Source organism: Perna viridis, chromosome 7 (genome assembly GCF_037379345.1).
Source record: "Perna viridis isolate PV_CMFRI_1.1 ecotype Kerala chromosome 7, ASM3737934v1, whole genome shotgun sequence".
NCBI lineage: Eukaryota > Metazoa > Mollusca > Bivalvia > Mytilida > Mytilidae > Perna > Perna viridis.
In genome coordinates this window covers 24,400,607-24,412,718 of record NC_142451.1, presented here as the reverse complement: position 1 = coordinate 24,412,718, position 12,112 = coordinate 24,400,607, and the positions used below count along the sequence as shown (strand labels likewise).

The following is a 12,112-nucleotide window of genomic DNA, read 5'->3' as shown; positions in this document are numbered from 1 at the left end:
TATCATTTATTATGATTTTATAGAATCTATTTTTAGAAGTCATTGGACATAACCTACCATTCAAAATTTCAAAAAAAAATAGGAAATATCTATTTAAATAAAACTAGTTGGTTATCACTAACATACCACTATGTCAGTGATAAGCCATGGTATGTCTCTTTCTGTACTGTACAATTGTATAAAATGCTTTTGCCTACCTACATGTACATGTACACATACATGTATATACATTTACTTGTATGTTCAAAATTAACATAAATCTTCAGAATTTTCAAATGAAGCAAATTTAAACAAGTGCTTAAAAATTCATGGAGGCACATGGTAGTGTACAGAAAATGTCATTAAACGGATTGTCCAGTAAAGGTTACAAAATCTTTGAAAATGTTAAGCACAAAAAATGAATAGATGTATTTGAAATACATGTAACTTACAATTTTAACATGTACTGAAGGGCAATTAATTTTAGATTAATGGCTGGAGTTTTTTCAACCACAAATATTTTAAGAGCATAAAATTCTGAACTGATGTTAGTCCTTATGGTATTAATGGTTTAAAGTTTATATAAAAGGAAGATTTAAATACCTAAAAAGCTTTATAAATTGAGCCATAAATTAAGCCATAAAGAGCATAAAAATGTATCTTTATTTGGCTGTAAGATTTTCCCTGTGTGATGACTTAAGAATTTTTGATAACTTTTTAGAAACTAAGATTTACGTGTAAATGTTTTCAAAAACAAGTCAAATTAATGTCGTAGTTGCTTATCAGGCCAAACAAATAATCTCTGTGTCCTGCTACTCTACTTACATTTTTTTGTGTATACCCTAGACATTTAATTGCCATTTTGGTTCAAGCACTGTTGAAGTCAGTATTGCTTCCTCGTTAACTCAATATTGTTTTTGAAAAATAAAATAATTACCCTACCCTCCTACTCTATTTTTTTCTTGCTGGTAGCAGGAAACAAGGCTATCTTTTTTTTTTTTGGCCTTAGGAATTTATTTGAATACCAGTAGACGGCAGTACAATTAAAGTGTATACAATGTATGTACAGTACAGCTCACAGCATAGTCTGATAAATACCTGGCATACCTCATAACTGGCATCCAATGCCAGGTATTTCTTGCTTATTGGCTCTTAATTAACAAGACCCACATCTCCCAGCATCACCTGTATCCAATATACAGCAGGAAATGACTAATTAACTGAACAGTTACATGTACCTACTGGTAGTTTTACCTGTACATTTCATTATCACACACAGGTGGCACATCTCTGTAATTTTGAATTAGTATATAAGTAGAATAAATTAAAAACAAGTTTGGTTTTTTTTATAGTTTGGGGTTTGAAATTTTAAGTATGTATAATTAAAATTACAAAAATATTTAGTTATTAGGGATTTTGTAGATGATTTAGTGTATTTTCCAGTGTTTTGATTAAACACACAGACCTTTCATTAAGAGGTGATAGCAGGTACCCTAAGCTACTGAAAGGTACCTGCAGAATTTTTAAATTTCATGTAGTTTTATAAAAGAAATGATGTTAAGTATCATCTACAAAAGAAAAGGTACCTTAATTGCAAAGAACATAATGAAACCCCCTGTACATCTAGAACTCTTTTGTCTTTGATAAGTTTTTGGCATTTTGAAATAAAACTGAATTGTACTATTGCATGTATGTGACAATTTATACATTTATCATTTTGAAATATTTTGAAAAATTTGTTTGCAGTTTATTTAATTATTATGAAAATCATTATTAGGAAATAAATTTTTTTTCAGTTTTACAAACAAACATTTCTCTGCTTTATGATTTAATGTCAGAATTAATTTGAGATGTAGTTAAATAAAGATTTAATTAATTACTGACACATGGATATTTGATTGCAAATTAAAATCACAACAGCAATGGAAATCTTCATACATTATGTATATAACAGCACATAAAGATTCCCATATTAAAAGCAACCAAAATGTTTTCATTTACATTTTTAAGGCCCCTTTAACTGTTTATACAATTTATGATATTTATTAAGTTCATTTGCTGAAAGTCTGATATGTGATATTATGATAAACAATTAATAATATATCATTTATTGTTAATATTTTTTTGTCAAAGTTTTTTTTTATAGTAGGGTATAATATGTATCTATCTTCTTCCCTAAAAAAAATATAAAATAGTCCTGAGCGACATTGATTTGCAATATAACATTGTATGTGAAGTCAATCTACACTACTGATTACATGCAATAACTTTCTATGTACTCTTAATATTTCCATAGACATTTGATTTTTATGTTAAGTGGAGAAAGTCACAGGAAAAAATTCACAACATTTGCTAGGTAAAAAGTCACAGGAAAAATATTGATTCTTGAAATCATGCATTATCCTCAAAAACATCCTATACCCTAGTACATGTAGGTATGGTTTTATGCACATGTCAATTTTAGCCATATTTTCTCAGTTATTTTCATTGCAATGTGTAATGACCATTTATTAGTTCTAAAGCAATCAAATTTCCTATGCAAATTGGGTCCTGGATAATGTCATCTTCTGGTATGTGGCCTCCCCCTTTTTTTCAAAACATGCATGAATAAAGAAACTAATTGGCTTTCATGCCAATGAAAAAAAATAGTTATCTTATTTCATATTTCATTCTTGTTATTATAAATTTTTTTTTTATTAAAATGAAACTCAACTTTTCAGCCATGTATGCAAATATACATGTAATATAAGTTATTTAATTTCAGTATTAAATGGTATAAAATGAATGATAAAATACAATCTAAAATGAATGATAAAATACAATTTTTATCTTTTAAAGTTGATATTTTCCATAAAAGCTCCAAGCTTTCAACTAAAATTTCCCTTTTAAAATTAAATTTTAGTCTGATTTTTTTTTTTAAAATTAATACCATTTTTCTTCTGTGCACGTTAGGATAGAACACCAAAACTTAGCATTTTATGTATTCTTTTAACTTTGGAATAAATTTATTCCAAGTAGAAATAGAAAATACATGTACACATGTATTTCAATAAAACAATCATCAGTCTAATTGCTCATTTCATGTCAATAACAAATTATATTAATTTTACACACTTTTATGTGTTTTCAAGCAGTAATTAAAAGTCAGTTTTACCTTACAGGTAAATTACCTTTTCTACTATCAACTGCCCTTTTGGACAGGTAAATTTTACCTGAGACACCAGAATATATTTATCAATTAGTGAGTTGTACTAATGTATATTTGAAATAACAGAATCAATTTCAAAGGATTGATACCTGGCATACCAGGTATCGGAGGTATGCCAGGTATTTATCAGAGTATTCTGTGAGCTGTACTGTACATTGTATATATGTACATACATCTCAAGTTCAAACTTTTTACTGATTTCAAATGTAAAATATATTTACATTGAACTTCTATATTAAAGAGTAATCAAGGGAACCAAGGTTATAGCGGTAATCAAAAGAATGTAATCCAGGGACAAAGACCAGACATGGAAAACAGACATACACAACAAAGAACATAAAGTACCTAAATCATACATACAAAGTAACAAAAGTAAATGAGCAATTCGGACTCCACTAAAAACTGGGAGCATGGACCAGGTGCAACAGTAGGGTAAGCGTCCTCTGCTTTTCTAGAAACACCCGCCGAGTTGTTCATAAAAAGTCAAGTCCGGGGTAGACAAACGAGGGAAGGAAAACTATGACCCGTTGAATAAATCAGTTTTCATGGTGCTGATGGATACACCATAAAATCCATGAGTTCATGATAACGACCATAAAACTTCTGTAGTGATGACTTCAATCTTGTAGCAACATAACCCTGTTCCAGAAGCCTATTTGTTAGAGTTCTAGCGCGATACAAAAAGTCTGCGTAGTTTCAGCAAGCTCTGGCATAACGTATGAGTTGTGATATGAACACTCCATACACAGGAGCCGAAGGGATGTTGCCACAGATGAATGGAAAGTTGACAATTCTGAATGAAAAGTCATCACGTTTGTCGTAAAGTTTGGTCAGTAGTTTTCCTTTACCATTGATTTCTAAGTGTAGGTCAAGATATGAGACTGACTTCACAGTGTCTGTAGTATCCTTTATCTCAAGTTCTTTTGGGTAGATGCGATGTATCAAATCCACGAAATTAGGATTGTTTAAAGATAATACGTCATCTATATAGCGGAAACTGAGATTGAAGGATCTAGCCAAATGATATTCTTTCTTTCTGATCAGATCAGCTATAAAGTCAGCCTCATAAGAGTGAAGGAATAGGTCAGCAAGTAAAGGAGCACAATTTGTTCCCATTGGAATGCCGACCGTTTGTTGAAAAAACACGTCCACCACACTGGACAAATATGTTGTCAATTAAAAATTTCAGCATTTTGTTAACATCTTCCTCTGTATATTTGGAAGATGATTTGGAATTATTTCTTACAAAGTATGAGGAATCTCTACCAAGAACTATATATTTGTATCTAGGTGTACCGTCTTTTTTGAAAAAAACAACGATATATAATGTTTTTAAGTCGGGATTTTAACTGATTATGGGGAATAGAAGTATACTTATAGAAAGTACATTATTTTAAATCAGTTACGATAGCATATATGTTCATATATTAATTTGGAACATCAAAAAGTGGAAATAATGTAAACTTTTCTGTAGTTCATTTCTTAATTTGGAAATCAAAAGATGGCTATGTATTTTTTACTCATCTGTGGTTCATCTCATAATGTGTATATGTACACATAATATTATCTTTTTTTTGCAAAAAATGTGTTTGTGTTCTTATCTATACTGTAGTACAGATTTCTTAACCTATAAGTTTTATTTCTTATTCAGAATTTTAACTGTGCTATTGTTCTCTGAGCCCCAGACACTAGGTTATTGTTTGCTAGATTCATGCTGACTTATAGAAGTCCACCCAGAGTCTCCCAGTGAATTTACTATGATTTTATCTCTGTTTTATAACATGACGAGTATTAATTGTAATATATGCATGACTTTGTGATAGATAAGAAGATATAGCCATAAATAAATTTTAATACATGGTGAAACCTGTATATATAAACTGAACCCTGAATAATAAAAAAAAAAACTGTCTAAAACACACTTTCTATAGCCCTTTATATCAATTTAAGTATATTTTGAACCTTTGTAAACAGAACTTCTAGTAAACAGACCAAAAAGGATCAGTTTTACTGTTTAATATTGGCATTATTTATGTATTATAACCACAACATGACAATATGATTAACCCTGCAAATAAATGTGTTTTATTCACACTCTTTTATGGCTATTTTACACATCAGATTGTCCCAACGTAATGCCAGAACTAATGTTGTAGGTCATAAAAGTTTTTTTGTTGTATTCATTATAATAATCTGCTTTAATGATACAATTCTGACAATCTATGCATCAAGCCTAGAGTGTCCTAGACTCTCTATACACCTACATGTACTTAATATGTCACCTCTCTGTACACCTACAACATACATGTATATAATATAGATGCTAGCATTTAGTGTTGTTGTCATCACTACGGTTAACTTTATATTAAAAAATATTTGCTTTATTTATAAATAAAATGGTATTGTTGTTATCCTTGTCGTTTTTGTCTTTAGATGCTTAGCTTTTTGAGGTAATGTGAATTTTACATGTAGATGATTGAAATTTATAAAATTTAACAGCATTGTTCTGAACCACAAAAGGAAGGTTGGTTTTGAATTTTGTTTGTGGCCCAAATCATTTTGGAATTGAATGAAATTACTATGATAATAAATTAATGACTACAAAGCAAGTGAACAGGTGAGAAAACTACATCTAGCTCATTTGAGCTTTTAGATGCCTTTTAATAATTTATGAACTGTACTTTGAGTACCTGACAAGTAAATGATGTCATATTTTTCTGGACATTGTTCCTTTTTTATTACAGAAAGAGCTGTAGCTGATATACAAGGTGTGGACATAGGTGCCTTAGGTCATCCTCGACATCTCTCTCAAACCAGTGATCAGGTGAGTGTAGAGAAATTAGTTCTTGCTTGGTCTCCATATATGTTGAACATCTAATTTGAATTTTTATATGCCTGTCCTTTTTAAATGGGATATGTTATGGTATATCAGTGTCTGTCTGTTATTCATGTCATTCACACTATCACAATACATCCATCTCAAAAAAGCTGCCACTATTTTTTATGAAACTTGGTTGAGTTGGGTTTTTTCTCTATTTACCATACATGTATGTACATGTATTACAATTTAAGATTTTTTATTGTGACTGATACAACCTCTTATTTTACCTAGCTGCATTGAAATTGGAGACACAAGCTGTTGAACATGTTGTAATGGTCAGAGTGTTCTTTTTGTTTGCACCCTGGTATTAGAAATAATCCAGACCAGTATCTTTGATTAATGTTGATGGCTTGTTTCTATGCCAGGAGGCAATCTGTCAAATTAGGATTTCAAAATAGATCAGGTTTAGGAGATACAATTTGTATGTATACTTATCTTTAATGTAAACGTGGAAAGAAAACAGATATATACATTTTGGACCCAGAACCCCCATGCATTATTTCACTTAGCAATCTTTGATTCAGGTTCAAGAAATTAATCCTTCAATGTTTTTTGTGGGATGTGGCCTGGTTTTATTTTTCAGGTATTAAAAAAAAAATTAAAACGAGTGAAATGTTACACATTTTATATCATGTACATACGATATGATATTATATTGGTTTTGTATCATATATTTCAGCTAATGTACTGACATTAGTAGTTACACATGATTTTATGTTCTGGTAATCATAAATCTCCTCATTAAAAATAAGTTTATTCCTTTTGATTGGTACAAATGTATATTATTAAGATCCAAATTTAATCCATTTTAAGTATCAGTATTTATAAATATGAGACAGAGGTGATTCATGCATGTCAAAATTAACCAAATTCACTTTTATTATTCTGAAAAAGTCTTAAGACTACATTTATAATCAGGTTTTGCACTTTTCATACTTAGATTGTACATGTAAATGGCACTTTACAAGAGTTGTTGATCTTGGTTTGGTTGATCTTTAAATGTGGGAGATGAATGCTTTATTTTCTCCAAATGTACATGTACACATGTATATACTGATTGCTGCAAGAAGTGTTACATGAAAATATGGCCTACATGTACATGTATTTACATTTTATAGATCGTTAAAGCAATATTTGTTTGATGGGTTTTTCTGCAGCATAAATCATCTCTACCATGATTTGCAATGTCTGAATTTTATGTGGACTGGTACTTAATACATATGTAAACAGATTTTCAAAGGTTTAATTGATGCAATGTAGTATGAGAAATAATTGTAATACCATTGACAGATTCTAGGGCAGTTTGATTATAAAGTAAGTGGGATTGAAGTGCCTGTTCTGAGTGATGGCATGATTGGCTGCACTTTCGAAATGGTTTTGGTTTGCTCACTGTTCTGTCTAACAGAGTTAAGATTATTGTTTTATGTCACTCTTTTAAGTATTTCAAATATCTAGCTATGTATAACTTAAGTTGTCTAAGATATATGTCAATGATATATCTTATTTGTGACATCTAAGACATGTATCATTCAGATTTCTATTTTCCAGCCAACATGAACATTAAAAATTTAAATTTGACCAAAGTTTTTGTTTAATGAAAAGTTTTCATGTGTTTTCTGTTATAGTTTTCATACTTACATGTGTATGTGTATGAAATTAATGTACTGATACTTGAATACATGTACATGTATTAACGTACAATGGAGGGACACACACTTCAGTAGTCATGTAAGACAACATCATATATTTTGCAGTGCAAGCACATATTGTAATTAGGATGCTAAGGGAATGTGGGGTAAGGTCTGGGGTGTTGGGATTGGCAGAATAGTGAGCTTTCCTATAATGTAACATTAACATTTGGCTAATACTTGTAGACTGGATGATTTACAGGCATGAATCTCTACATGTGAGAGAATGACAAAGAAATTAACTTTCTTTATTCCTTTGTGAATCTAACTTCTTGCTTTGATTTTTCTTTTTAGCTCACCTGGCCAAAGGCCACGTGAGCTATTGCCATCACTTGGCGTCCATCGTCGTTGTCGTTAACAATTTTTCTAAACTCGTCTCCTCTGGCACTACTTGACCAATATGACCCAAACTTGGTATGAATGTTCCTTGGGGTATCCTTCATAGAATTGATGAGGGGATTTTTGATCTGTTGAAAAACATGGCCGCCATTACTAAAAATAGAACATAGGGGTCAGACAGTAGTTTTTCGCATATATCTCCAAAACCATTAGGTGTAGCTAAATTCTTTCAATAGCTGAAATGATCCATATTATTAGGACTACAAAAGTCTTCAGGGAAAAAACAGACCTGGCGAAATATTTTTTCAACCTGTCCGACTTTTGGTCCGGCAACCTAACAAAATCTGCTGGACCGAACAATTATCTGCCGACCGTAATCATTTCTCTGATCCAATTTAAATTTGCCTCAATTCAGACGCCGTCTTTAAACTGGAAGTTCCGGTTGAGGCGTGTCTAATAAATAAAAACATACAGGACATCTGCTCCGGAAATCACGCAAATTTTACCGGACCGACGGCTGAAAGTACCGGTCATGTCCAACAGTCCAACGAATTTCACCAAAACTGAAAAAAGTTGTCAGATGATTCCTTGTACGAGTTATTACTCTTGAAAAGGGAAAAATGACTTTAAAAAGATTTTAATTTTTTACAGTTTTAGCTAATATCTTGAAAACTATGATAGAAATTCTTCTTAAATTTACTGCCCTTAGAAGACAAAATTCAACCAGGTGAGCAATTCAGGCTCCTGGGAGCCTCTTGTTTGTTTGTTTTTTTGTTTTTTGGTCATTTTTCCTCCAAAATACTATGTTCATTTCTTCCTATTCTTTATTCTATCTGCCTTCTGTACCCCATGGATCTCTTTTCTTGCATTTTCTTCTTGTAATTCCCATCTCACATGTAGATACAGTTGAGCTTGATAGTATATTGTAGTAATAATGGGATATTTTAAAGCATGGCTTTTTGCCTCATCATACATGTACATGTATGAAGATTTAATCAGATTCGAAAGCATGGGTCTAAGTAAAATTTGTACTTATAGCTTGTGGCATGGGTGTACCTTGGATTTGATAAATTATGTATTATTATTAAATTATTGCTTACAAGTGCAGGGGTCAAGGTATTAATGCCTTAGCTTCACTATGTTTTATAACTTTAAGTCTCATGTAATTCACTACCGGTACATTTGTGTGTGTCCAACTGCATTTTTTATTGCAATACTAATATAAAAGAATTCAAAAAGTTGTACAATATCCTATATCTTTTATCTACAAATGTAGTTTTCTGGTTTATTTTCATCTTTTTGTAAATTAATTTGATCCTTAGATACTGTGTGTGATTTCTGTGAATAGAAAGAACCCTCTCGTGGTGTTGAATTTCTGTTTATTAAATGCCTGGGCGCATTAGCGTCCATCTATCTATTGTATAAGTCAAGACATGTCATTTAGTATAGTGATGTGTTGTCATTACACCAGGTGTATGTTACATTCTCACGAAAGGTAATTTTGACACTGGCAGGTCGACTTTCATGAATGTATTTTAGAAATTCAAGGGTTATGCATGCAGATATGGTATACTGTTTCTTTATGAATAAAACATGTAGGTTATTTATTACGAAGTACTGGTATGGCCTTCAGCTTTTCATTAACCTGCTCTTGTATGTTAGGAAGAGCCAAAGTGACAAATGTTTAAATGGTCCTCTTGTCTGTGAAGAAGATTTCATGTAAAATGTATTTACATACAATTATATTATTGCTAAAAATTGAAAAAAGGCATTTCTCAAGACATTCAGGAAATAGCTACCTATTACATTTTCTTTTGAAATGTCACTTTCTCATAAATAATTGTTGAATTCCTATCTGCATGAATCTATGATACATGTACATGTACAAATGTATATACAAATATATGTATCAGTCCATAGGTAATGGAAGAAGTCTTGCTATAATGTATAGTCACTTATCTAGTTAATTTTAATTCCATAGTATTTAGAATTGAGTATGAAAACATATTGTTCAACAATACTTGGAACAATACACATTCATAGGCTGGTCCCTTTAATGCTTGAAATATATATTTATAGCTGAAATATAGCTGCTCCGACGTTAAACCCCAACAATCAATCAATCTTTAATGCTTGATTGTACAGAAAAACTAGACTCCCTGGAGCAGATCCATCCCAACTCTACAAACCCCCCCCCCCATCAGAATTGCTGGGTGCTACTGAATTTAATTTCACTTATATATGCTTAAATTCAATATTGTGTGTGTTATCTGGACTTCCTTCTTCCTTGTGTAGATATTTGTTTGGTCTTAACTCAATAAAATGTGAAAGATTGAATATCAATGATCAGCATGGCTTTAGTCGTAAGATTCATCATCTGTAATTTGTAGAAAATTAACTTTCTTCAGACATCGGCTATATTCTTCTGTCTCTATAAGTGACAGCATCAGATATTATCTAAATATTTCATATTTCATATTTGCGTAACAAAAAATTAATACACAGACTTGTCGTGTTTCATTTGATTTCTATGGGATTTTCATCTGTATCAACAAAGTACAGCAGCACTTAGACATTTTTTGGTTTTCTACTTTTTGACCGTGTTCAAAGAAATTTTTTTTTTCAACTCTTTAAAACAGCCTGTGTTTTGAAATTCCATCATGTTTAGTTATTCAGAATAAGTATGGTTCTGTTAGCTGAAAAATTAACTTGCAAAATACACTATAGTATCAGTTTCCTGGAGGTAGAGCCAAACATTCTGTTCAGTTAAAACAAAAATATTTTTGTCTGTATTTTTTCTCCTTCACACTATGTGAACACAAAAATTGGGGCTCCTTGCTAATTTTTTGGGATCAATTTTTATGTATGCCCTCTTAAAATATTTTGGATCCACTGGGGATCAAATTAAATTAAATTAAATTTTTTTATGTTCTTAAGGAAAGGTCTACCAGAATAGAGTGAAATGTCCTCAGTGTACAAATGTATGTAAAGCATGGTAAAACAAGGGTCTAGGTGAATGAAATTTCAATGGTTGTTCTTCGGAAGTGGAGGGTTTTGGATCTTGGAACAGGTCTAATTTGAACCTTAGTATCTTTTTCTGAGAAGTTGATGAAAAGTCTGTTTTTACTTTTCTACAAACTTTAAGAACTGCGTTTTCTTTATAGGTTATTGACAAGAATATTATTGAAGTGTAGTTCTTTGCTAGTTTTTTAATTTATGTCATGATTTTTTTTCTTGACCTGTGTGATTAAAAATTAACTGTAACATTTCTAAAAACCAGTGTGTTTTTCATCTGTGTAAGACATAACATTGAATGGTGAACCAGATCTTCACCACAGATGTCTCTGGTAACAGCATGAACAACATTAGCTTTAGAAACCAGGCTCTAACCCAGGATCTGATGTCTTATTTCCCACTGAGTACCCACCAGGTCTTCAACTCAGTATACCCATTTGTTACAACAACAATTAAAAATAATTAGAATGTTTATTTATTTTTAATCATGTTCACTCCCAGTACACTCAAGTCTCATTTAGCTTCATCATAACTGAGTTCATTTGCTTGCAAATATGGCATATAGTGCTATCATTACATATATTCAAATAGATAAAAGTGTTTTTTAAAGTAAACAAGTTATAGCATTAAAAAAAATTCTCATTACAGTTCAATATTTTTTTTCTGTTCTATTAAATGACAGTAATTCTAATGTTTTTTACGTTCAGTTTTATGAATGCCACTAAGAACTAAGAACTAAGGAGGGAAATTAACTTTAACCATGTTTATATCTGTGTTTTACCAGCATTGCATGATGTTAAGAGACTGTCCATGTAGAAACCAGGCAGATCCTATGATGTTGACTGTTCAGAGTAAATTTTATCCCATCATTTTCCCCTACCATATTATGTTAAACTTGATGTAAGAGAGAAAAGGGATTTTTCTGTTTCAAATGTGGCTGACTTAAAATATAAACAAGTTTCTAAACAAATCAACAAAATTATGAACAGTTCCAAGAGTTGT

The 12,112-nt window shown here is 31.2% G+C and overlaps 1 protein-coding gene across 2 annotated transcripts in view; it reads left to right on the top strand.

The window, feature by feature from the left end:
- Nucleotides 1-12,112, top strand: part of LOC148611928 (heparan sulfate 2-O-sulfotransferase 1-like) — a 47,917-nt gene that overhangs the window by 3,516 nt on the left and 32,289 nt on the right. Inside the window, exons 2-3 of one of the 2 annotated variants that reach the window (XM_088592939.1) lie at nt 5,932-6,011; nt 7,359-7,382. In XM_088592939.1, the coding sequence (XP_088449065.1) occupies nt 5,932-6,011; nt 7,359-7,382 (104 nt within the window). The remainder of the gene's footprint in view (nt 1-5,931; nt 6,012-7,358; nt 7,383-12,112) is intronic. The other variant, XM_088592940.1, reaches the window with a different exon arrangement.